At 44.9% G+C, this 27549-nt stretch overlaps 1 protein-coding gene across 2 annotated transcripts in view; it reads right to left on the reverse strand.

Moving 5' to 3' along the window:
* SLC49A3 (solute carrier family 49 member 3) overlaps positions 1–27549 on the reverse strand; it is a 423803-nt gene that overhangs the window by 356375 nt on the left and 39879 nt on the right. For both annotated transcript variants that reach the window (XM_030194348.1, XM_030194349.1), the window contains exon 2: positions 15201–15668. In XM_030194348.1, the coding sequence (XP_030050208.1) occupies positions 15201–15347 (147 nt within the window). In that variant the 5' untranslated portion in view covers positions 15348–15668. The remainder of the gene's footprint in view (positions 1–15200; positions 15669–27549) is intronic.

The following is a 27549-nucleotide window of genomic DNA, read 5'->3' on the forward strand; positions in this document are numbered from 1 at the left end:
GGGGCACTGCTTGTTTGCACTGCTACAGAATTCTTTTGCTCCATTACAGCACTGTGATGTCCCTGAAAATAGAACTGAGGTGGAAGAAAAAGCAATGAAGGTGGAACAGAAAGATACGAAGGTGCCCCAAGAAAAAACCCTCAAATCACTAATGTTGAAAGTCATACCAGGAAACTGTTGCTACTACTACTACTACTACTATTTAGCATTTCTATAGCGCTACAAGGCGTACGCAGCGCTGCACAAACATAGAAGAAAGACAGTCCCTGCTCAAAGAGCTTACAATCTAATAGACAAAAAATAAAGTAAGCAAATCAAATCAATTAATGTGAACGGGAAGGAAGAGAGGAGGGTAGGTGGAGGCGAGTGGTTACAAGTGGTTACGAGTCAAAAGCAATGTTAAAGAGGTGGGCTTTCAGTCTAGATTTAAAGGTGGCCAAGGATGGGGCAAGACGTAGGGGCTCAGGAAGTTTATTCCAGGCGTAGGGTGCAGCGAGACAGAAGGCGCAAAGTCTGGAGTTGGCAGTAGTGGAGAAGGGAACAGATAAGAAGGATTTATCCATGGAGCGGAGTGCACGGGAAGGGGTGTAGGGAAGGGGTTTCCATTACCAGAGGCATTAAACTTTGAAACACAGTTCAAGGGGCCATGCAAAGTGAAATGATGCCTTCCAGGCTCTTCAGCTACCAGGAGTACCAAGCAAATAATCTCAATAATCAGAGAAGAAACTAAGGAGTCAAACACTGATGTTGTTATCCACCTGGGAACAAATGACTTGTCCAGTAATACCCCACTTGCCTTGCAGAGAGCTTTTCAGGAGCTGGGAGAGGGATTAACAATAGCTTTCTGTGAAGTACTACCTACCTTTGGAAAGGGAGAGAAAAGACTGCAAAGTACTGAGAATTTCAATAGCTGGCTCAAAGAAAGATTTAGGTACAAAGGAGGATGGGGCAATACATGGAAAAACAAAAGACTATATTGTAACGATGGGCTGCATCTCACTGTGGCAGGAAAAAAAATCCTTGGGGAGAAATTCAGACAATATATTTCTAGGCATTTAAACTAGAAGGCCGGGGTGGCATATGGAGGCAGTTCACTTCAAGTGGTCACCCCCAGCTAAAGCTAAAGACAAGATACGACAGTAGAAAAGAAAGCAATGAAAACAACAATCTTAGCAAATCACTTCTTACTATCCTAGCAGGAAGTGAGACTAAACAAGAAACTAAACAAAAAATAAAAATTCCACTGAAATGTAGATGGAAAGCGATGACCACAAATGCTCACAGTCTAAGCAATAAAGTTCATGATCTTCAAGCCCTGATGTTGGAGGCAGACTTAGACGTTGTTGCAATCACAAAGACATGGCTCAATGGTTCCCATGAATGGGATGCAAACATACCAGGCTATAATCTATTTAGGAAGGATAGAGATGGTGGTAAAGGTGGAGGCATAGCTCTGTATGTGAGAAATGATATCGCAACAACTGAAATGACAGGGGCCTGGGGAAAGGGAGAAGCAATATGGATCACCTTAAAAAGAGATGATAGAACCTCTGTCCACGTGGGTGTTGTCTACAGACCTCCGACACAATCGGAGGAACTAGATAAAGATCTGATCACAGATAGACTTTAATTCCGTCCATACTCGAGAATGTATTGACTTCCTTCATTTATGTGACTTCAATCTACCCCCAATGCAACCTACTCACATTAAAGGCCACTCACTTGACATCATCTCGTACAAATATTCTTCAAACCAAAACTTCCTCATATCAGACATCCACTGGTCTGCTTCACCTTGGTCTGACCATCATAAAGCGACCCTATCTTTATACTGGCGTAAAAAGAACCAGATTATAACATGTGAATCCTTAACAATCACCACCAGAGGACGAATCGACATAGAAACGTTCTGGCATAAGATCTATAATAACGACTGGTCAACACATCCCAATTCAAATCATTTCCTCACAGAATGGGATAACAGGTGCAAACTCATTCTGGATGAGATTGCACCTTTACATTCCAAGACTTTACGTAGAAGCAACCCTTCTCCTTGGTTTAACGACATATTAAAAAATCTCAAGTCACAAACCAGGAAACTTGAAAAAATTTGGAGTAAATCAAAAAACAACCTCACCTTTAATGCATGGAAACATTCACAAAAAAATTACAAGAAGGCCATCAAGCAAGCCAAAAGATCATATTACACAAGGAAGATTGCAACCACTGGTACAGACATAAGAAAACAATATCAACTTATAAGAAATCTTATAAGAAATCTGACCCAATCACAACATCATCCTCTAACTGTCCATCAGCAGACCAACTAGCCAAATACTTTAAAGATAAAATCATCAAACTATGCAACACAATCCCCCAAGACGATGTCAGTATTAACATAGTAATATAGTAACATAGTAGATGACGGCAGAAAAAGACCTACACGGTCCATCCAGTTTGCCCAAGATAAACTCATATGTGTATACCTTACCTTGATTTGTACCTGTCTTTTTCAGGGCACAGACCGTATAAGTCTGCCCAGCAGTATTCCCTGCCTCCCAACCACCAGTCCCGTCTCCCATCACCGGCTCTGGCACAGACCGTATAAGTCTGCCCTCCACTATCCACACCTCCCAACCACCAACCCCTCTTCCCCCCACCTGCTCCGCCACCCAATTTTAGCTAAGGTTCTGAGGATCCATTCCTTCTGCACAGGATTCCTTTATGCATATCCCACGCATGTTTGAATTCCGTTACCGTTTTCATCTCCACCACATCCCGCGGGAGGGCATTCCAAGCATCCACCACCCTCTCCGTGAAAAAATACTACCTGACATCTTTCCTGAGTCTACCCCCCTTCAATCTCATTTCATGTCCTCTCGTTTTATCGCCTTCCCATCTCCTGAAAAGATTCGTTTGCGGATTAATACCTTTCAAATATTTGAACGTCTGTATCATATCACCCCTGTTCCTCCTTTCCTCCAGGGTATACATGTTCAGGTCAGCAAGTCTCTCTTCATACGTCTTGGAACGCAAATCCCATACCATTCTCGTAGCTTTTCTTTGCACCGCTTTCATTTTTTTAACATCCTTCGCAAGGTACGGCCTCCAAAACTGAACACAATACTCCAGGTGGGGCCTCACCAACGTCTTATACAGGGGCATTAAAACCTCCTTTTTTCTGCTGGTCACACCTCTCTCTATACAGCCTAGCAATCTTCTAGCTACGGCCACCGCCTTGTCGCACTGTTTCGTCGCCTTCAGGTCCTCAGATACTATCACCCCAAGATCCCTCTCCCCGTCCGTGCCTATCAGACTCTCCCCGCCTAACACATACGTCTCCCTTGGATTTCTACTCCCTAAGTGCATCACTTTGCATTTCTTCGCATTGAATTTTAATTGCCAAACGTTAGACCATTCTTCCAGCTTCTTCAGATCTTTTTTCATGTTTTCCACTCCCTCCGGGGTGTCCACTCTGTTGCAAATCTTGGTGTCATCCGCAAAAAGGCAAACTTTACCTTGTAACCCTTCGGTAATGTCACTCACAAATATATTGAACAGAATCGGCCCCAGCACCGATCCCTGAGGCACTCCACTACTCACCTTTCCCTCCTCCGAGCGAACTCCATTCACCACCACCCTCTGGCGTTTGTTCGTCAACCAGTTCCTAATCCAGTTTACCACTTCGGGTCCTATCTTCAGCCCATCTAGTTTATTCAAGAGCTTCCTGTGGGGAACCGTGTCAAAAGCCTTGATGAAATCTAAGTAGATGACGTCCATAGCACGTCCTTGATTTAATTCTCCTGTCACCCAGTCAAAGAATTCAATGAGATTCGTTTGGCACGATTTCCCTTTGGTGAAACCATGTTGTCTCGGATCTTGCAACTTATTGGCTTCCAGGAAATTCACTATCCTTTCCTTCAGCATCGTTTCCATTACTTTTCCAATAACCGAAGTGAGGCTTACTGGCCTGTAGTTTCCAGCTTCTTCCCTATCACCACTTTTGTGAAGAGGGACCACCTCCGCCATTCTCCAATCCCTCGGAAGCTCTCCCGTCTCCAAGGATTTATTAAACAAATCTTTAAGAGGACCCACCAGAACCTCTCTGAGCTCCCTCAGTATTCTGGGGTGGATCATAAGTACATAAGTACATAAGTAATGCCATACTGGGAAAAGACCAAGGGTCCATCGAGCCCAGCATCTTGTCCACGACAGCGGCCAATCCAGGCCAAGGGCACCTGGCAAGCTTCCCAAACATACAAACATTCTATACATGTTATTCCTGGAATTTTGGATTTTTCCAAGTCCGTCCCATGGCTTTGTCCACCTTTAGCTTTCCAAGTTGTTGATACACACTCTCTTCCGTGAACGGTGCTTTATCCACTCCATTCTCAGGTGTACTTTTGCCAGTCCCTCGCGGTCCTTCTCCAGGATTTTCTTCAGTGAAAACAGAACAAAAGTATCTATTTAGCAAATTGGCTTTTTCTTCAACATTATCTACATAGCGTTTCGCTGTATCTTTTAGTCTTACAATTCCCTTTTTTGTCTTTCTCCTTTCACTAATATACCTGAAGAAGTTTTTGTCTCCCCTTCTTACATTTCTAGCCATTTGTTCTTCCGCTTGCGCCTTCGCCAGACGTACCTCTCTCTTGGCTTCTTTCAGTTTCATCCGGTATTCCTCCCCGTGTTTCTCTTCTTGAGATTTTCTATATTTCTGGAACGCTAACTCTTTAATCTTTATTTTCTCAGCCACTTGCTTGGAGAACCATATCTGTTTCCTTTTTCTCTTGCTTTTATTTACTCTCCTTACATAACGGTCTGTGGCCCTATTTATTACTTCTTTCAGCCTGGACCACTGTCCTTCCACTTCTCGTACATCCTCCCAGCCCATCAGCTCCTTCCTCAGGTATTCCCCCATTTTATTGAAGTCAGCTCGCTTGAAATCCAGGACTTTGAGTTTAGAGTGGCCGCCCTCCACTTCAGCCGTCATATCAAACCAAACCGTTTGATGGTCACTGCTTCCCAGATGTGCACCCACTCGGACATTTGACACACTATCCCCATTTGTGAGCACCAGATCCAACGTCACTCCCTCCCTTGTGGGCTCCGTCACAATTTGTCTGAGCACAGCACTTTGGAAAGCATCCACAATCTCTCTACTTCTTTCTGATTTCGCAGATGGAACCTTCCAATCTACATCCGGAAGATTAAAATCTCCCAACAACAGCACCTCTCTTTTCTTCCCCAACTTTTGAATATCAGCGATCAGATCTTTATATAGTTCCTCCAATTGTGTCGGGGGTCTGTAGACAACGCCCACGTGGACAGAGGTTCTATCCTCTCTTTTTAAGGTGATCCATATCGCTTCTTCCTTTCCCCAGTTCCCTGTCATTTCAGTCGCTGCGATATCATTTCTCACATACAGAGCTACTCCTCCACCTTTACGCCCCTCTCTATCCTTCCTAAAAAGATTATAGCCTGGTATGTTTACATCCCATTCATGGGAACCATTGAGCCATGTCTCTGTGACTGCAACTATGTCCAAGTCTGCGTCCAACATCAGGGCTTGAAGGTCATGAATTTTATTGCTTAGACTAAGCATTTGTGGTCATTGCTTTCCATCTACATTTCCTAGTACAGTGGGGGAAATAAGTATTTGATCCCTTGCTGATTTTGTAAGTTTGCCCACTGACAAAGACATGAGCAGCCCATAATTGAAGGGTAGGTTTTTGGTAACAGTGAGAGATAGCACATCACAAATTAAATCCGGAAAATCACATTGTGGAAAGTATATGAATTTATTTGCATTCTGCAGAGGGAAATAAGTATTTGATCCCCCACCAACCAGTAAGAGATCTGGCCCCTACAGACCAGGTAGATGCTCCAAATCAACTCGTTACCTGCATGACAGACAGCTGTCGGCAATGGTCACCTGTATGAAAGACACCTGTCCACAGACTCAGTGAATCAGTCAGACTCTAACCTCTACAAAATGGCCAAGAGCAAGGAGCTGTCTAAGGATGTCAGGGACAAGATCATACACCTGCACAAGGCTGGAATGGGCTACAAAACCATCAGTAAGACGCTGGGCGAGAAGGAGACAACTGTTGGTGCCATAGTAAGAAAATGGAAGAAGTACAAAATGACTGTCAATCGACAAAGATCTGGGGCTCCACGCAAAATCTCACCTCATGGGGTATCCTTGATCATGAGGAAGGTTAGAAATCAGCCTACAACTACAAGGGGGGAACTTGTCAATGATCTCAAGGCAGCTGGGACCACTGTCACCACGAAAACCATTGGTAACACATTACGACATAACGGATTGCAATCCTGCAGTGCCCGCAAGGTCCCCCTGCTCCGGAAGGCACATGTGACGGCCCGTCTGAAGTTTGCCAGTGAACACCTGGATGATGCCGAGAGTGATTGGGAGAAGGTGCTGTGGTCAGATGAGACAAAAATTGAGCTCTTTGGCATGAACTCAACTCGCCGTGTTTGGAGGAAGAGAAATGCTGCCTATGACCCAAAGAACACCGTCCCCACTGTCAAGCATGGAGGTGGAAATGTTATGTTTTGGGGGTGTTTCTCTGCTAAGGGCACAGGACTACTTCACCGCATCAATGGGAGAATGGATGGGGCCATGTACCGTACAATTCTGAGTGACAACCTCCTTCCCTCCGCCAGGGCCTTAAAAATGGGTCGTGGCTGGGTCTTCCAGCACGACAATGACCCAAAACATACAGCCAAGGCAACAAAGGAGTGGCTCAGGAAGAAGCACATTAGGGTCATGGAGTGGCCTAGCCAGTCACCAGACCTTAATCCCATTGAAAACTTATGGAGGGAGCTGAAGATGCGAGTTGCCAAGCGACAGCCCAGAACTCTTAATGATTTAGAGATGATCTGCAAAGAGGAGTGGACCAAAATTCCTCCTGACATGTGTGCAAACCTCATCATCAACTACAGAAGACGTCTGACCGCTGTGCTTGCCAACAAGGGTTTTGCCACCAAGTATTAGGTCTTGTTTGCCAGAGGGATTAAATACTTATTTCCCTCTGCAGAATGCAAATAAATTCATATACTTTCCACAATGTGATTTTCCGGATTTAATTTGTGATGTGCTATCTCTCACTGTTACCAATAACCTACCCTTCAATTATGGGCTGCTCATGTCTTTGTCAGTGGGCAAACTTACAAAATCAGCAAGGGATCAAATACTTATTTCCCCCACTGTATGTGTTTCGGTTTTAGTGATTTGGGGGTGTCTTTTCTCTTTGGGTACCTTCTCATCTTTTTGTTCCACCTTCCTTGCTTTTTCTTTTGCCTCAGTTTTATTTTTAGGAACATTACAGTGCTATAGTGGAGCAAAAGAATTTTGTAGTGGCAACACTTGTGCGGGTGGATGCTTCTGTGTCACATGACGAAGTCTGCCTGAGCCTACTGTGAACCATCTGTTCTTATGTGGTTTTATTCTTTGAGGCATTGGTGAGAAGTTATTCTGTGCAGTCCTAGAAGTTGCTTTAATTGCATCCAATTTTTGCATTACTTTACAGAGCTCTTGTTTTAAACTAGATAGCTTAAGACAGATAGGACAAGCTTTAAGTCTCCAGATGATTGGCCTTGAAACTAAAGCACCACAATTATTGCAGAGAATAAAAGTCATCCTGATTGGTTAAAATGGGTATGAACAGGTGTACTATGTTGGAGTTAACAGCCTGCAAGACTGCCTGTGTACGATTGAGGAGTAAAGTTAATGAGGTTTGCTTTGTCTATAAAGGAGTGGAAAACCCTGGGGTGGGTGGGATTATAAGTCCCAATGTGTCAGCTAAGTGCTGTTGTCAAGGGAATTCTCTAGCTGAATGGACCAAAATGGTACAGTCTGATCAAAGCTCCACCTGTGCAATGTAAATACAACAAAAGCTGATGGGGGAGGGGAGGGGCTCTATGGACACACACACTATGGAAGGAGAAAAAAAAGGATTTTAAAGCACTTTTTGTTAAATCCAGTTAGATTATAAACTATCAATATAAATAGCCAATAAGCAGTTTTAAAATCTGTTACATAGAATGCAGGTATCAATTAGAAATAGCCACTAAGCAGATTAGTTAGGAAACACAGATTATGAGATCTGAGCAGGTAAAAAAGGGGTTGTTTTTTTGTTTTGTTTTTTTTCCTGGTATAACAGAAATACAGTGACAGAGTAAGATTGCAAAGAGAGTTGCCCAACGCCACAACTGTAGGGTAGGGGTAATCAGAAAATAATCTTATCTGAGCGCTCCCAAATCCTTCCAGCTTCTGTGCAGACAAAAACCATGTGGAGAGAAGCTCCACCTGTGCAACAAAAGCTGATGGGGGAGGGGAGGGGCTCTATGGACACACACACTATGGAAGGAGAAAAAAAAAGGATTTTAAAGCACTTTTTGTTAAATCCAGTTAGATTATAAACTATCAATATAAATAGCCAATAAGCAGTTTTAAAATCTGTTACATAGAATGCAGGTATCAATTAGAAATAGTATTGACAGCTTTCTTGATGAACTAGACCCAGATATGGACAGGATTCCAGCTGATCGCTCCTGGACAAACTTCACCCTTCTTACCACTGAGGAAATTTCCACAGCAATATCCAAACTCTAAATCCCATTGCCACCTTGACCCATGCCCTAACTACCTAATGGAAAATGCACCATCACATTTCATTACAGACCTCACCACTCACTTAAACTTCCTTCTTCAACAGGGATCCTTCCCCACCAAACACGCTGACATAGTACTTACACCAATACCAAAGAATATTAAGAAACCAGCAGATGACATCACCAATTAACGCCCTGTGGCCTCCATCCCGCTATTGACTAAACTGATGGAAAACAGAGTAACCTCCCAACTCAACGAATTCATACAAAAATTCTCCACTCTACATGAGTCACAATCCGGCTTTCGACCTGCCCACAGCACAGAAACTGTACTACTAACCTTAATATCCAAATTCAAGCTCGAAATTTCATTTGGAAACAACATCCTCCTCTTACAGTTCGACTTATCTAGCGCATTCGACATGGTAAATCATGATATTCTTACAAAATTACTGGACAAACTAGGGATTGGCGGGAACATTAAATGGATAAAAGGTTTCATCACCACTAGATCCTATCGAGTCAAATCAACTTCATCAATCTTGTCTCCTTGGTCATCAATATGCAGGGTACCCCAAGGATAGCCTCTATCTCTGATCCTCTTTAACCTTATGATGATCCCTCTGGCCAAGTCCCTATCTAAATCTGGCCTCAATCCCTTCATTTATGCAGATGACATCATTATATTCATCCCCTTCAAATCCAACTTAGCAGAAATTTCCGATAAAATAATTAATGGAATGAACATCTAAGCCTCCTGGGCCAATGCTTTTAAGATGAAACTGAATAAGGAGAAAACACAATGTCTAATCCTCTCACCCCAGTACTCTACACTCATCCCAACCACACTCAACACCCCAGACGTCAATATTCCCATATCCGACAACCTACAAATTTTAGGAGTAATATTAGACAACCATCTAACTCTGGAAAATCACGCAAGTGCCACGACAAAGAAAATGTTCAATATGATGTGGATGCTGAAACGAGTGAAATCATATCTTCCCCTAAATACCTTCCGCAACTTGGTTCAATCCACTGTACTTACCTATGTTGACTTCTGTAACAGTATTTTCATTGGATCCAAGGCCCAAGTCCTGAAAAAACTTCAGACCGCCCAAAACACAGCTGCCAGACTTATTTTTGGTAAGTCGCGATTTGAGAGCGCAACTCCTCTCCGTGAAAAGCTCCATTGGCTTCCTATTACTGAACGAATATACTTCAAAGTCCACACGCTGATTCACAAGATTATCTACGGAGAAGCCCCGGGTTACATGTATAATTTGATTGACCTTCCAGCCAGAAACGGCACAAAATCTTCTCGAACGTATCTCAACTTGCATCTTCCTAATTGCAAAGGACTTAAGTACAAGACATATTATGCATCCTACTACTACTACTATTTAGCATTTCTATAGCACTACAGGGCATACGCAGCGCTGCACAAACATAGAAGAAAGACAGTCCCTGCTCAAAGAGCTTACAATCTAATAGACAAAAAATAAATAAAGTAAGCAAATCAAATCAATTAATGTGAACGAGAAGGAAGAGAGGAGGGTAGGTGGAGGCGAGTGGTTACAAGTGGTTACGAGTCAAAAGCAATGTTAAAGAGGTGGGCTTTCAGTCTAGATTTAAAGGTGGCCAAGGATGGGGCAAGTTGTAGGGGCTCAGGAAGTTTATTCCAGGCGTAGGGTGCAGCGAGACAGAAGGCGCGAAGTCTGGAGTTGGCAGTAGTGGAGAAGGGAACAGATAAGAAGGATTTATCCATGGAGCGGAGTGCACGAGAAGGGGTGTAGGGAAGGACGAGTGTGAAGAGATACTGGGGAGCAGCAGAGTGAATACATTTATAGGTTAGTAGAAGAAGTTTGAACAGGATGCGAAAACGGATAGGGAGCCAGTGAAGGGTCTTGAGGAGAGGGGTAGTATGAGTAAAGCGACCCTGGCGGAAGATGGGACGGGCAGCAGAGTTTTGAACCGACTGGAGAGGGGAGAGGTGACTAAGTGGGAGGCCAGCAAGAAGCAGATTGCAGTAGTCTAAACAAGAGGTGACAAGGGTGTGGATGACGGTTTTGGTAGAGTGCTCGGAAAGAAAGGGGCGGATTTTACGGATGTTGTAAAGAAAGAAACGACAGGTCTTGGCGGTCTGCTGGATATGAGCAGAGAAGGAGAGAGAAGAGTCAAAGATGACCCCAAGGTTTCGAGCTGAGGAGACAGGGAGAATGAGAGAGCCATCAACAGAAATAGAAAACGGGGGGAGCGGGGAGGTGGTTTGGGGGGGAAAATGAGAAGCTCGGTTTTGGTCATATTTAATTTCAGGTGGCGTTGAGACATCCAGGCAGCAATGTCAGACAAGCACGCTGAAACTTTGGTTTGGATGCAAGGTGAGATATCAGGGGTAGAAAGGTAGATTTGGGAGTCATCAGCATAGAGATGGTAGGAAAAGCCATGGGATGAGATTAATGAACCAAGGGAAGAAGTGTAGATAGAAAAGAGGAGGGGACCAAGAACAGAACCCTGAGGTACGCCGACAGGCAGAGGGATAGAAGTAGAAGAGGATCCACCTGAGTGAACACTAAAGGTGTGGAGGGAGAGGTAGGAAGAGAACCAGGAAAGGACAGAGCCCTGGAATCCAAGTGAGGACAGGGTATCGAGAAGTATGCTGTGATCGACAGTGTCAAAAGCAGCGGAAAGATCAAGAAGAATGAGGATGGAATATTGACCTCTGGATTTAGCCAGTAATAGGTCATTGGAGACTTTAGTAAGCGCAGTTCGGTTGAGTGGAGAGGGCGAAAACCAGATTGTAATGGGTCAAGAATAGCATGTGAGGAGAGAAAATCAAGGCAGCGGCGGTGAACAGCACGCTCAAGTAATTTGGAGAGAAAAGGAAGGAGGGAGATGGGTCGGTAATTAGAGGGACAAGTAGGGTCAAGTGAAGGCTTCTTAAGGAGAGGTGTGACCACAGCATGTTTAAAGGCAGCAGGGACAGTCGCAGTGGAAAGTGAGAGGTTGAGAATGTGACAGATAAAAGGAATAAGAGTAGGAGAGATGGCATTAAGAAGGTGGGTGGGAATGGGATCAGAGGAACAGGTGGTACATTTTGAGGAAGAAAGGAGAAGTGTAGTTTCCTCAATAGTAACTTCAGGAAAGGAAGAAAGGGAATGAGGGGAAGGAGAGAGAGGGGAACGGACTAGTGGAGGGACAGGTGGTGAGGTAGAGAAAGCAAGGTTTATCTTTTGAACCTTGTTGTGAAAGAATTCAGCAAGGGTCTGAGGAGATAATGAAGGGGGAGTTGGTGGGAGGGGGCACCTTGAGGAGGCACTTTCTCCATCATAGGCAGCAACTCTGGAATGCCTTACCAAGATCCATTCGAATAGTCAATTGCCTTCTACCTTTCCAGAAGCTACTAAAAACTTACCTCTTCAAGCAAGCCTACACAAATAACCTGACTTAAACTACAAGTCCACGTGTACTACTGGATCAGACTATGAAAACAGAACCTGGAATATGCTCCCCTATTTAATCCTTTAGTATATCCCTCTTCCTACCCCTCCCTTACATTTTCCAATACTAAACTACATGTTAATCCCAATACACACCCTCCTCCCATTCCCTTACCTCTTCCATCCTCCTTCCTTTGCCATCTTTCCTATCCACATATAAACGACCACCTCTTTAATTACTATATTACAGCTGCACCTATTCTATATCACTTTGTTAACCTGATTTACTATGTAAGCCGCATTGAACCTGCTAATGAGTGGGAAAGTGCAGGGTATAAATGTTACAAATAAATAAAATATTCAAAAGTTTGGAAAGGAGAGAGAGGTGACGTTGCTGAGAGATTTCAATCTGCCAGATGTAGATTGGACGGTTCCATCTGCGGAATCGGAAAGAAGTAGAGAGATCGTGGATGCTTTTCAAAGTGCTCTTATCAGACAAATGGTGACGAAACCCACGAGGGAGGGAGTAACGCTGAATCTGGTGCTCACGAATGGGGATAGTGTGTCAAATGTCCGAGTGGGTGCCCACCTGGGCAGCAGTGACCATCAAACGGTTTGGTTTGATATGACAGCTGGAGGGTGGCCACTCAAAACTCAAAGTCCTGGATTTCAAGAATGCTGACTTTAGTAAAATGGAGAAATACCTGAGGAAGGAGCTGATGGGCTGGGAGGACATACGAGAAGTGGAAGGACAGTGGTCCAGGCTGAAAGAAGCTATAAATATGGCCACAAACTCTTATGTAAGGAGAGTAAACAAAAGCAAGAGAAAAAGGAAACCGATATGGTTCTCCAAGCAAGTGGCTGAGAATATAAAGGCTAAAGGGTAGGTGTTCATGAAATACGGAAAAACTCAAGAAGAGGAACACGGAGAGGAATACTGGATGAAACTGAAAGACGCCAAGAGAGAGATACGTCTGGCAAAAGCGCAAAGGAAGAACAAATGGCTAGAAATGTAAGGAGGGGCAAAAACAATTTCTTCAGGTATATTAGTGAAAGGAGGAAGAATAAAAAGGGAATTGTGAGACTGAAAGATGCTGCAAACCGCTATGTAGATAATGATGAAGAAAAAGCAAATTTGCTAAACAGATACTTTTGTTCTGTTTTCACAGAAGAAAATCCTGGAGAAGGACCACGATTGACTGGCAAAAGTACATGTGAGATTGGAGTGGATATAGCACCGTTCACAGAAGAGAGTGTGTATGAACAACTTGAAAATCTAAAGGTGGACAAAGACATGGGACCAGACGGGATCCACCCCAGGATATTGAGGGAGCTCAGAGAGGTTCTGGCGGGTCCTCTTAAAGATTTGTTTAATAAATCCTTGGAGATGGGAGAGGTTCCATGGGATTGGAGAAGAGCAGACGTGGTCCTTCTTCACAAAAGTGGTGATAGGGAAGAAGCTGGAAACTACAGTCTGGTAAGCCTCACTTCGGTTATTGGAAAACTAATGGAAGCAATGCTGAAGGAAAGGATAGTAAATTTCCTGGAAGCCAATAAGTTGCAAGATCCCAGACAACATGGTTTTACCAAAGGTAAATCATGCCAAATGAATCTCATTGAATTCTTTGACTGGGTGACAAGAGAATTGAATCATGGACGTGCAATTGACATAATCTACTTTTTCAGGAAAGCCTTTGACACGGTTCCCCACAGGAGGCTCTTGAATAAACTTGACAGGCTGAAGATAGGACCCGACGTGGTGAACTGGATTACGAACTGGTTGACGGACAGACGCCAGAGGGTGGTGGTTAATGGAATTCGCTCAGATGAGGGAAAGGTGAGTAGTGGAGTGCCTCAGGAATCGGTGCTGGGGCCGATTCTGTTCAATATATTTGTCAATGATATTGCCGAAGGGTTAGAAGGTAAAGTTTGCCTTTTTGCGGATGATACCAAGATTTGTAACAGAGTGGACACGCCGGAGGGAATGGAAAACATGAAAAAGGATCTGCAGAAGCTAGAAGAATGGTCTAAGGTTTGGCAATTAAAATCCAATGCAAAGAAATGCAAAGTGATGCACTTAGGGAGTAGAAATCCATGGGAGACCTATGTGTTAGGCGGTGAGAGTCTGATATGTACAGACAGGGAGAGGGATCTTGGGGTGATAGTATCTGAGGATCTGAAGGCCACGAAACTGTGTGACAAGGCGGTGGCCGTAGCCAGAAGATTGCTAGGCTGTATAGAGAGAGGTGTAAAAAGCAGAAGGAGATGTTGATGCCCCTGCCCCAACAAGTCGTTGGTGAGGCCCCACCTAGAGTATTGTGTTCAGTTTTGGAGGTCGTATCTTGCTAAGGATGTAAAAAGAATTGAAGCGGTGCAAAGAAAAGCTACAAAAATGGTATGGGATTTGCATTACAAGACGTATGAGGAGAGACTTGCTGACCTGAATATGTATAACCTGGAGGAAAGGAGAAACAGGGGTGATATGATACAGATGTTCAAATATTTGAAAGGTATTAATCCGCAAACGAACCTTTTCCGGAGATGGGAAGGTGGCAGAACTAGAGGACATGCAATGAGATTGAAGGGGAGCAGACTCAAGAAAAATGTCAGGAAGTATTTTTTCACGGAGAGAGTGGTGGAATGCTTCCCGCGGGAGGTGGTGGAGATGAAAATGGTAACAGAATTCAAAAATGCGTGGGATAAACATAAAGGAATCCTGTTTAGAAGGAATGGATCCTCAGAAGCTTAGCGGAGATTCGGTGGCAGCACCGGTGGTGGGAGGTGGGGCTAGTGGTTGGGAGGCGGGGCTAGTGCTGCGCAGACTTCTACGGTCTTGTGCCCTGAAAATGGCAGATACTAATCAAGGTCAGGTATACACATAAAGTAGCACTTATGAGTTTATCTTGTTGGGAAGACTAGATGGACTGTACAGCTCTTTTTCTGCCATCATCTACTATGTTACTATGTTAATAGCATCTCAGTTTTCTAAAGAAAATGTTTACAAGAAACAAACAAACCTGTGTTAGAGGTTCCATAAGGGGTGGACACCAATAAAGAGAAAACAGAAAACCAGGTATAATCAAGTATTTGCCCATGTTAACTTCTTTCACCCTGTCCATTACCCACCATAGCACTGGAGCAGTTCAGCAAGCAGATCACACCCAGCAGGTACCACCTCCTCCTGTAGGTTTTATAAGCTGCCAATCTGTGCAGTTCTGGTGCCAGCAGTGGCTTTGCTGGGTTATCAGCACTGGTGTCCAGAATGTCTTCCATCCTTTCCCTTGAGAAGCCTCTGCTTACAAATGTTTATGTTTATCTTCTCACTGCTTAGTCAGTTTATGTTTTTATACTAAGGTTTGTAAGAAAGTGACTTAAAAACACCATATCCCAGAGGTCAGTATTGATACTCTTCCTCCCTGAGTAGACCGTTCCATAGCAGAGACTTTGCTTTTCTTTCACCTTCTCAACACCTTCTCTGCATTTCAGTACAGATGCTGAAAATTAGATTTTGCTTCTGGGTAAACCTAATTTCACAAGTCATTCTTCACTTGCCTTTTCCATCTTTCAAAAAGGACTGGAACAATGCTGGCACTTCTGAAATACAAAATTATTGTTCAGGGAACCACAAAACTATCATAGTGACAAAAAAACGCATACAACACTGCAATGCTTGGAAAACAGAGTATACCCCCATAATATCAGTGTTAAGACAGTTGGCTACCAGAAATGGGGCCTTTTCATACATAGGCTGTTTTCTCTGGAACAGTTTACACATGATCTGAGAAAAGTTGTTAATTATTTATCATTCAGAAAAATACTAAAAATGTTTTTGTTTGCAGAATTTTATAGCTCATGAAAAATGTAATGATTGCATTAACTGAGGTAGTCGCAGTTCAATGTTTTAGAACATTGTAAGCGTTGCCATACAGACCAAAGGTCCATCAAGCCAGTATCCTGTTCCAACAGTGGCCAATCCAGGTCACAAGTACCTGGGCAAGATCCCAGAACCGTAAATCATATTTTATTATATTATTATTACATTTGTACCCTGCACTATCCCACACAATGCAGGCTCAATGCGGCTTACATAGTAATTTGAAATACATAAAACAGTAGTAAAACAATGTAAAGTTGAGCTTAGTAGTGTATGATAAGTAGAGCTAGATAATATATTGTGATATCCCCTTTCTCACTCAGGGTGACCTGGTTCTCAATATGCAGATTATATGCAAATTAGTGTGCAACCCCTTCTCGCTCAGGGTGACCTGGTTCACACTCAGCAAATTAATCAGGTCTCACCAACTGCATATTTTTCAGGCAACTCTTTATTCCAGCCCCTAGGCACACTTCTTCTAGCTTAATACTTTATACTTTCATAGATCTTCACACTAAGCCTCCCCACACAGATACATGGGCTCAGTACTACATCAATACTTTGGGGAGTCTCAACCCCAGGCTTTGCAGCCTGCTTCTCTCAGTACTTTGGACACACAGTCCCCCCTTTGAACCCACAGTTTCTGGACACACAGTCTTTTCTTCTTTGGACACACAGTCCCCCCTTTGAACCCACAGTTCAGGACACACAGTCTTTTCTTCTTTGGACACACAGTCCCCTCTTTGAACACACAGTTCCAGACACACAGTCTTTTCTTCTTTGGACACACAGTCCCCTCTTTGAACACACAGTTCCAGACACACAGTCTTTTCTTCTTTGGACACACAGTCCCTCCACTGAACACACAGTTCCTATAAGTACTGAGGACACACAGTCAAACACTAATGCTTTAGGGACTTCTTACCCCAGGACTTCCAGCCTGCTGATCTCCTTTGGACACCCAGTCCACCCCAAGTCCATAAGGTTAGCCAGTATCTTTCAGGGGCTCTCTCTTCTTCTGCTGCTAGCTCACTTCCCTTCCTTTCACAACTCAGGTGGGGTATAAAGTGGTTAATTAGCTACCCAGGACCCAGCCCATAATCTCCCACACCTGTGGACCTCCCAGGGCTCTCCCCGGTCCTAGCGACCTCCACCTATTCTCCTAGCGCCCTCTAGTGGCCTCCCTGGATAGGACAGCCTCATACCTTCTCACAATATTACTAGGATAAAAGAGGGTAGACAGGATTTTATGCTGCTTATCCTAGAAATAAGCAGTGGATTTTCTGGATTTTACCAAGTCTATCTTCATAATGGCTTATGGACTTTTCTTTTAGGAAATTATCCAAACCTTTTTTAAACCCTGCTATGCTAACTGCTTTTACAACATTCTCTGGCAACAAATTCCACAGTTTAATTACACATTGAATGAAGAAATATTTTCTCCCATTTGTTTTAAATTTATTACTTAGTAGCTTTATTGCAAGCCCCTCATAGTCCAAGTAGTAGTAGTAGTAGTAGTAGTACTTTTGGAAGTGTAAAAAAGCGATTCATCTCTACCTGTTCCACTCTTAAGAATTTTATAGACCTCTATCATATCTCCCCTCAGCCTTCTCCAAGCGGAAGAGCCCTAACTGTAGCCTCTACTCATAGGAAAGTCATACAATCCCCTTTACTAATTTTCAACACCCTTTCTTGAGATGCAGTGACCAGAATTGCACACAGTACTCGAGGTGTGGTCACACCATGGGAGAGATACAAAGGCATTATAACATTTCTTTCTTCAAAAGAATCTGGTTGACATTCAGCCCACAGCGGTCAGTGGTTTTAAAGTCGCTGTCTGGCAGAATTAAGCCCCAGTATTCAATGCCAGGCCATGCCTAGGCATTGAATATACAGGGTCAGTCACCGTTCTGGAAGCGAGTACCAGCTGACATGCAGTGCCCGCACTTGCATAGCTAAGCATACAAAGACTGCACAAAATTTCTATCTGCCTGCTTAGCTATGCGGGTGCCAAATATGGACGGTGCCCGAATAACTGCTGGCTTCTCCCTGACTCTGCCCAATAGTTAAACAGTGCCACGGCAGTCAGAGCCAATATTCAATGGTACTGCCTGATTAAATGTCATTTAATATTGGTGGATGGAATGCTAAACCTCTCCTGCCCATTTAAACCACACTGAATATCAACCCCAGTATTTCTAAATCCAAAGTTGTCCATATACATTTAAAAGGTTGAGGTTTTTTTAAAGTATCAATTACAGTGCTCTCTCCAACAGCATCAGAAATTGAAGCATTTGACTTTAAGGAATTAAAAACAATTGCATAGGCATATTTCTGGAGAAAAAAGGTGGCCAAAACGATGTTGAGTTTTTAGATGCAAAAAAACAGAAGAAACCTAGATGTCTCGTGGTATGCCATTCAAATGATGAAAACCATAACCAGGAATTAAAAAGAAAACTAATAAATTGCAGATGCTTTGCATAAAAAACACATTTCTGAGGACTTACTGCCATGAGACAGAAAAATGCTGAACTAGCCACTCAATGCACACAGCTTAGCAAAGATTTAGAAGAACTAATTTCCTTAACAATGAAAGTACTCAAGTGATACAGGCTACAAACTCATTTTTAACTGTTAGTGAACATTAGAAGCACTTACGAAATTAGAGTTAATGAACCCTTGTGGCAAGTATAGGTCATGCCTTTCTGTAGAGAAGCCACTATAGGGAGCTCACCATTAAGAGCCCTGTTTAGAATAGGGAGGGGCCAGAACAGGGAGCTCTGCCTCATATAAAACAGCCAAAACCAAGTAGGCTGTGGCCCTTTTTAAGTTAAGGGTAGGTTGGGGGCTTGTCTGGGAGACTGGAAGAAGTATATCCCTTTTAAGAAGAAAGCCCCAACTAAGAAAGTTCTGCACCCATCGGGAATTAGGAGGAGGGGCCCATAAAGGGTAGGGTCAGGTAAATAAACTGGATGGGCTGAAGAAAGGACCCGAAGTGGTGAACTGGATTAGGAACTGGTTGATGGACAGACGCCAGAAGGTGGTGGTTAATGGAATTCACTCGGAGGAGGGAAAGGTGAGTAGTGGAGTGCCTCAGGGATCGGTGCTGGGGCCGATTCTGTTCAATATATTTGTGAGTGACATTGCCGAAGGGTTAGAAGGCAAAGTTTGCCTATTTGCGGATGATACTAAGATCTGCAACAGAGTGGATACCCCGGAGGGAGTGGAAAACATGAAAAAGGATCTGAGGAAGCTAGAAGAATGGTCTAAGGTTTGGCAATTAAAATTCAATGCGAAGAAATGCAAAGTGATGCACTTAGGGAGTAGAAATCCACGGGAGATGTATGTGTTAGGCGGTGAGAGTCTCATAGGTACGGACGGGAAGAGGGATCTTCGGGTGATAGTATCTGAGGATTTGAAGGCGACGAAACAGTGTGACAAGGCTGTGGCCATAGCTAGAAGGTTGTTAGGCTGTATAGAGAGAGGTGTGACCAGCAGAAGAAAGGGGGTCTTGATGCCCCTGTATAAGTCGTTGGTGAGGCCCCACCTGGAGTATTGTGTTCAGTTTTGGAGGCCATATCTTGCTAAGGATGTAAAAAGAATTGAAACGGTGCAAAGAAAAGCTACGAGAATGGTATGGGATTTGTGTTACAAGACGTATGAGAAGAGACTTGCTGACCTGAACATGTATACTCTGGAGGAAAGGAGAAACAGGGGTGATATGATACAGACGTTCAAATATTTGAAAGGTATTAATCCGCAAACGAGCCTTTTCCAGAGATGTGAAGAGAGTAGAACGAGAGGACATGAAATGAGATTGAAGGGGGGCAGACTCAAGAAAAACGTCAGGAAGTATTTTTTCACAGAGAGAGTGGTGGATGCTTGGAATGCCCTCCCGCGGGAGGTGGTGGAGATTAAAACGGTAACGGAATTCAAACATGCGTGGGACAAACATAAAGGAATCCTGTTCAGAAGGAAGGGATCCTCAGGAGCTTAGCCGAGATTGGGTGGCAGAGCCGGTAGTGGGAGGCGGGGATAGTACTAGGCAGACTTATACGGTCTGTGCCAGAGCCGGTGGTGGGAGGCAGGGCTGGTGGCTGGGAGGCGGGGAGAGTGCTGGGCAGACTTATATGGTCTGTGCCCTGAAAAAGACAGGTACAAATCAAGGTAAGGTATACACAAAAATTGGCACATATGAGTTTATCTTGTTGGGCAGACTGGATGGACCGTGCAGGTCTTTTTCTGCCGTCATCTACTATGTTACTAAGTATTAGAAGCCCTATAAAAGCACTCCCTAGAAGGCAAGGGGTCAGAAAGGAGAGGTGCCAAAAGGAGAAGGATGAAGTGTAACCTGAGAGGCTGAGCAGAGCTGGCTGAGAATCCCGCGACACAGACCCCAAAGGAGGAGCCAGAAAAGCTGAATGAAAGGCTGGCCAACGTGGACTGAGAACCCTAGGGTGTGGAAGCCTAAGGAGGAGCCAAGGAAGCTGGATCTGTAAGAAGAAAAACATACTTACCTTAATGACTTTAATGAACAGATGTTTGTCCAAGGGGGAGTTAGAGGACTGCTGTGTGAAGGAAACACTGCAGAGAGGGAGAGTAGTGTAAAGACACTAAGGCAAATGAAAGGAAGCCCATAGGAATTGAATGGGCTTTGTAAAAGAGGCCCTGAGTTAATTTGAGACTGAAACTAACAGCTGTGGAGTGGAAGACAGGATCGTAAGGTCACACTACTACTACTACTTATCATTTCTAAAGCGCTACTAGACGTAAGCAGCGCTGAGGTACAGCCATGTCCAAGTGGAGGTGGCTGTGAAACTGAGACACCAGCACTCTACTAAGAAGGGCTGTTCAATACTGCTTGCTGAATAAGAACTGTGGAAGGGGATAATCATTTGAATAATCACCTATAACCTTCTGTCCAAATATGTTTGGTCACCTGGAAAAATTCTGAATGCTCAAGAAAGTACCAGAACTACTGTTTTGTCTAAAGAAAGCCTTTCACTCAGTGAGGGGACTGTCTGATAGGGGATGAGAAAGTCACCCCGAGTGTGAAGAGTTCCCATATCCAGGACTACTAGTGTACCAGGGAGTGTCAAAAGTCTCTGCATGCAGGGAAGTATTTTGGATTGAGTTCCTAACCTGTCAAGGGAACACTGAGGTGGCACCCTCCTGGTGGTCCTAAGACCCCTTAGCATTAGAGGAGGGCAGCTATTCCATGGACCTCTCTGGAATGCCTGTTATAAGTGTTCTGTTTTGAGCTTGAAGGTTTGGAAGATTTTTTTTTTAATCATTTATTTATAATTTTTTCATTTTACAAGGATCACTTGCAAAACAGTAAAACAGAGATGATTGTACATTAAAACAATATTAGAAGAAAACAATCTCAACAAGATAAATGGATTTTATACAATCTTTCTCTTTCTTAGACCACAAAATAAATAGGGAGAGTGAAACAAGACAAGAAGATCAATTTAAACAACAGCAAACAAAGAAAACGTGGTATTAACCCAATTATCCCCAGTTATTATTTATCTAAATCATTATTCCACATTGATCATCTGGTTGGTTTCTTCAAGACCATAACGGTGCATAGTCCATCAATTTCATTGGAAACATACTTATTGTCCAATATTAGTGAAAGTAATACACCTGATTTCATTTTTTTCCCCCTTTTAAAACCAGAAATTGTTTAACAATACAGACCCTTGAATCTCCAATCCAATTCCCACTGATTAAAGTAATCCCAGTTTCACAGGCTTCACTCATTTTGAATTAATATATTAAGAGGAATCATTTCAGAGGAAAAAAACATTAGGAGTCATACCTGGAACTCTGGGAAAACAACAATCTCGATATTAATCATCTGTAACAATATTCATTTTGTTCAAATTTTTCTGGTCTTTTATCATTTTCAAATCTTAACCGTTTCCTACTTCAGTAGAACTTCATTTGCTGTATATTCTCAAAGGATTCGATTAGATTATCCATGTGGCTCTTTAACAAGACTATATCTGAAGCAAAGTCATTCTCTACCACCGTCAGGTCCTGGAGCACCCTCCAGATGACATTCAATGCAACCTCCACGGGAGCCAAAAACTCCAAGCTGATAACTCTTAAGGGTTTAGGAGTAGCACCGCCGACACGAGTTCAGCTGTAAACGACTTCCGTTTCAGCATACACTCCTGACTCACTCCTCCACTCCTTTGGGCATGGTGGTTAAATGATTTTTGAGCGATGAAGTTGTTTCCAGGTCCAAGAGCATCGACGCTCCTTCGTCGGCGCTAATCAAAGGACTCATCAACCCAGTCATCTATGGGCAGCTCGTCACACAGCGGTCCCACACTTGCTGCACAGGGGACAAAACGCTGGTCATCGGCGGCTGACCCCCCATTGTCAAGGCAACTGCTAATGCAGAGAGGAAATTTCAAGTGAACAAAAACTGAACTTCAGAGGACAGCTGGGCCGTTGAGTGTACGAGCTTCAGGTCACCATCTTTCCCCTCTCCCTAATTTGGGACACTCTTTGTCTGGTTTCTCCTCAGAGGCCTGTTTGATATGGGTAACCCTTCAGCATAGCCCTCTGAGTCATTGAAACACGGAAGCCCCTCCACCACTTACAAGGTGGTGTCCCTTCGGAGGGGGAAGGTTTGGAAGATTAAAGTGACTCCTGTTTGGACACTACAGTAGCAGACTGCTTGTTTACTTTCCTCCTCTATTGACTGAGTTCTGACATTGCCCTCTGACCATCTTCAATTTTCCCGGATACCACCTTGGGTGTGACATCCCGATATAACTAAACACCTGCTGTTTTCAGAAGACCCTAAAGAAACTCCTTTCAACACTTTAAAATTGGGTCTGTTTAGAAGATCCAGCCATTACAGATAAAGCGAAGTTTCTTACCTGAAGCAGGTATTCTCCGAGGACAGCAGGCTACATATTCTCACATGTGGGTGATGTCACGTCGGCCACGGAGGATTTTCAAAATCGCCAAAAGTCTCTTCTAGAGCGTTCCGTCGCGCGAGACGATCACACAGCGCAAGCGCACGCACGATTTCCCACCCGCCACGCGGACATGCTCCTCAGTTGAATCCAAAAGATGAAAGAAAAACAACTCCAAAGGGGAGGTGGGAGGGTTTGTGAGAATATGCAGCCTGCTGTCCTTGGAGAATACCTGCTTCAGGTAAGAAACTTCGCTTTCTCCGAGGACAAGCAGGCTGATATTCTCACATGTGGGGTACCCCTAGCCCCCAGGCTCACTCAACACAACAAACAGTGGTCAATTGGGCCTCGCAACGGCAAGGACATAACAAAAATTGACCTGATGCAAGAAACATCTAACTGAGAGTGCAGCCTGGAACAGAATAAAAATGGGCCTAGGAGGGTTGGAGTTGGATTCTGCACCGACTGCCCAAACCAACTGTCGCGTCAGCTATCCTGCTGAAGGCAGTAGTTAGATGTGAATGTGTGGACTGATGACCACGTCGCAGCCTTGCAGATCTCTTCAATAGTGGCTGACCTCAGATGAGCCACTGACGCAGCCATGGCTCTAACATTATGAGCCGTGACATGGCCCTCTAAAGTCAGCCAGCTTGGGCGTAAGTGAAGGAAATGCAATCTGCTAGCCAATTAGATATGGTGCGTTTCCCGACAGCAACTCCCCTCTTGTTGGGATTAAAAGAAATAAACAACTGGGCGGACTGTCTGTGGGGGCTTGTCCGCTCCACGTAAAAGGCCAATGCTGTTTTGCAGTCCAAAGTGTGCAGCTTGCTTTCGCCAGGACTTGTATGAGGGCAAGGAAAAAATGTTGGCAAGACAATTGACTGGTTCAGATGGAACTCCGACACCACCTTTGGCAGGAACTTAGGGTGCGTGCGGAGGACTACTCTGTTATGATGAAATTTAAGGTAAGGAGCATGAACCACTAGAGCCTGAAGCTCACTGACCCTACGAGCTGAAGTAACAGCCATCAAGAAAATGACCTTCCAGGTCAAGTACTTCAGATGGCAGGAATTCAGTGGCTCGAAAGGGGGTTTCATCAGCTGGGTGAGAATGACAATGAGATCCCATGACACAGGAGGAGGTCTGACAGGGGGCTTTGACAAAAGTAAACCTCTCATGAAGCGAACAACTAAAGGCTGTCCAGAGATAGGCTGACCTTCTACATGTTGATGGTAAGCACTAATTGCACTAAGGTGAACTCTTACGGAGTTGGTCTTGAGACCAGACTCTGATAAATGCAGAAGGTACTCAAGCAAGGTCTGTGTAGGACAAGAAAAGGAATCTAGGGCCCTGCTGTCACACCAGACGGCAAACCTCTTCCATTTAAAAGAGTAACATCTTTTAGTGGAATCTTTCCTGGAAACAAGCAAGACTCGGGAGACACCCTCAGAAAGACCCAAGGAGGCAAATTCTAAGCTCTCAACATCCAGGCCATGAGAGCCAGAGCCAGGAGGTTGGGATGTAGAAGCGCCCTCTCGTTCTGAGTAATGAGGGTTGGAAAATACTCCAATCTCCACGGTTCTTTGGAGGACAACTCCAGAAGAAGATGGAACCAGATCTGACGCGGCCAGAAAGGCGCAATCAGAATCATGGTTCCGCGGTCTTGCCTGAGTTTCAGCAAAGTCTTCCCCACCAGAGGTATGGAAGGATAGGCCTACAGAAGGCCTGTTCCCCAATGAAGGAGAAAGGCATCCGATGCTAGCCTGTTGTGGGCCTGTAGTCTGGAACAGAACTGAGGGACTTTGTGATTGAATTGAGTGGCAAAAAGGTCCACCGAGGGGGGTGCCCCACTCTCGGAAGATCTTTCTGGCAACAGCAATGCTCAGTGACCACTCGTGACTTTGCATTATTCTGCTCAACCTGTCGGCCAGACTGTTGTTTATGCCGGCCAGATAAATGGCTTGGAGAAACATGCCGTGTTGGCAGGCCCAAAGCCATATCTGCACAGCTTCCTGACACAGAGGGCGAGATCCGGTGCCCCCTTGCTTGTTTGTGTAGTACATCGCAACCTGATTGTCTGTTTGAATTAGAATAATTTGGTTGGATAACCGATCTCTGAAAGCCTTCAGAGTGTTCCAGATCGCTTGCAACTCCAGGAGGTTGATCTGAAGACACTTTTCCTGAAGGAACCAAGCTCCTTGAGTGTGAAGCCCATCTACATGTGCTCCCCACCCGAGGAGAGATGCACCCGTCGTCAGCACTTTTTGTGGCTCAGGAATTTGGAATGGGCGCCCCAAAACCAGATTGGATCGAATTGTCCACCACTGAAGTGAATTGTGAAAGTCAATGGACAGCTGGACCATATCCTCTAGATTCCCTGCAGCTTGATACCACTGGGAAGCTAGGGTCCACTGAGCCAATCTCATGTGAAGACGTGCCATGGGAGTTACATGAACTGTGGAAGCCATGTGCCCCAGAAGTCTCAACAGCTGCCGAGCTGTGATCTGCTGAGACACTTGAACCTTGGAGACTACAGACAGAAGGTTGTCCGCTCTTGGCTTGGGAAGATAGGCACAAGCTGTCTTCGTGCATAACAGAGCCCCTATGAATTCCAATTTTTGAACTGGGTTGAGATGGGACTTTGGGTAATTGATGACAAACCCTAGTAGCTCCAGCACTTGAATAGTCATCCGCATAGACTGTAAAGCCCCATCGTAGGAGGTGCTCTTCACCAGCCAATCGTCCAGATAAGGGAACACATGCACTCCCCATCTGCGTATAGACGCTGCAACAACTGCCAGGCACTTGGTAAAGACCCTGGGTGCAGATGCCAAGCCAAAAGGCAGCACACAGTACTGAAAGTGCTGCGTTCCCAGCCGAAACCGCAGATACGGCCTGTGAGCTGGAAGTATCGAGATGTGAGTGTAAGCATCCTTTAAGTCCAGAGAGCATAGCCAATCATTTTCCTGAATCATGGGAAGAAGGGTGCCCAGGGAAATCATCCTGAACTTTTCTCGAACCAGATATTTGTTCAGGCCCCTTAGGTCTAGGATGGGATGCATCCCCCCTGTCTTCTTTTCCACAAGGAAGTACCTGGAATAGAATCCCAGCCCTTCTTGCCCTGGTGGAACGGGCTCGACCGCATTGGCACTGAGAAGGGTGGAGAGTTCCTCTGCAAGCACCTGCTTGTGTTGGGAGCTGAAGGACTGAGCTCCCGGTGGGCAATTTGGAGGCTTGGTTTCCAGATTGAGGGTGTATCCTAACCGGACTATTTGAAGAACCCACTGGTCGGAGGTTATCAGAGGCCACCTTTGATGAAAAAATTTTAACCTCCCCCCCCCCCCCCGACAAGCAGATCACCCGGCACGGACACATTTATGGTGGCTATGCTCAACTGAAGCCAGTCAAAAACACGTCCCTGGTTTTTGCTGGGGAGCTGCAGGGGCCTGTTTGGGCGCACGCTATTGACGAGAATGAGCGTGCTGTGGCAGAGCCTGAACCGGCTCTCGAGAAGTAGGAGTGTACTTACAGCTCCTAGAGGCATAAGGCGAACTTCTCTTCCCTTTAAAAAACTTCCTAGATGAGGAAGTGGATGCAGAAGGCGCCCGGCGGGAGAGAGAGTCCATAGCGTTATCACGCTGATAGAGATGATCAATCAACTCTTCGACCTTCTCACTGAAAAGATGATCCCCCCCGGCAAGGGATATCCGCAATTTTCTGCTGAGTTCGTTCCTCCAGGTTAGAGGCACGCAGCCATGAGAGTCTGCGCATCACTATACCCATAGCAGAAAATCTGGATGTCACATCGCAAGTATCGTAAATGCCCCTGGACAGGAACCTGCGACACGCCTTCTGCTGCCTGATCACTTGGCGAAAAGGCTCGGCCTGCTCCGGTGGGAGTGCATCCACCAAGCTCTCAAGCTGCCTGAGTTCCGCAAATGAATGCTCGTGAAGAGCTGGTACGACTGAATTTTGGAAGCGAGCATGCCAGCCTGATACGCCTTTCCTCCCAAAAGAATCCAAGGTTCTATGTTCTCGCCCCAGGGGCGCCGAGGCAAAGTTCCTAGAACTCTTAGCTCTTCTGAGAACGGAATCCACCACCGCAGAGTCATGAGGCAACTGAGGCCTCACGAAACTGGGTTCCCCGTGGATCCAATACTGGGATTCAGCCTTTTTGGGGATAGTTGGACAAGAAAGAGGCTTCTCCCAGTTCCTCATCAGCACTTCCCTGAGTGTATCATGAAAGGAGCTGTGGTAGAAGACTTAGGTGGAGATGGATAATCCAGGACCTCAAGCATCTTGGCCCTGGGCTCATCCACAGTCTCCACAGGGAAGGGAATGGCCTCAGACATTTCCCGCACAAAAGATGAAAAAGACAAGCTCTCCAGAGGGGAGAGCTGTCTCTGAGGTGAGGGGGTTGAATCAGATGGAAGACCTAGAGAATCCTCAGCAGAGAAAACTCCATGACCCCCATCTTCATCAGATGAGCCATCATCGGATGGGGCTAACAACTCAGAAAGAGCAGCCCGGAGCCGAGCCCGTCTCGACATGGAGGTGCGGTGACCTCGATGACGGTGTCGAGAAGTCGACTCCCCAGGAGACTCCGGTGAAGCTTCCTCCATCGAAGCAATGGAGAGTCGACCCGGGAGGCTGCCATCCC

The sequence above is a fragment of the Microcaecilia unicolor genome, chromosome 2, assembly GCF_901765095.1.
Source record: "Microcaecilia unicolor chromosome 2, aMicUni1.1, whole genome shotgun sequence".
NCBI lineage: Eukaryota > Metazoa > Chordata > Amphibia > Gymnophiona > Siphonopidae > Microcaecilia > Microcaecilia unicolor.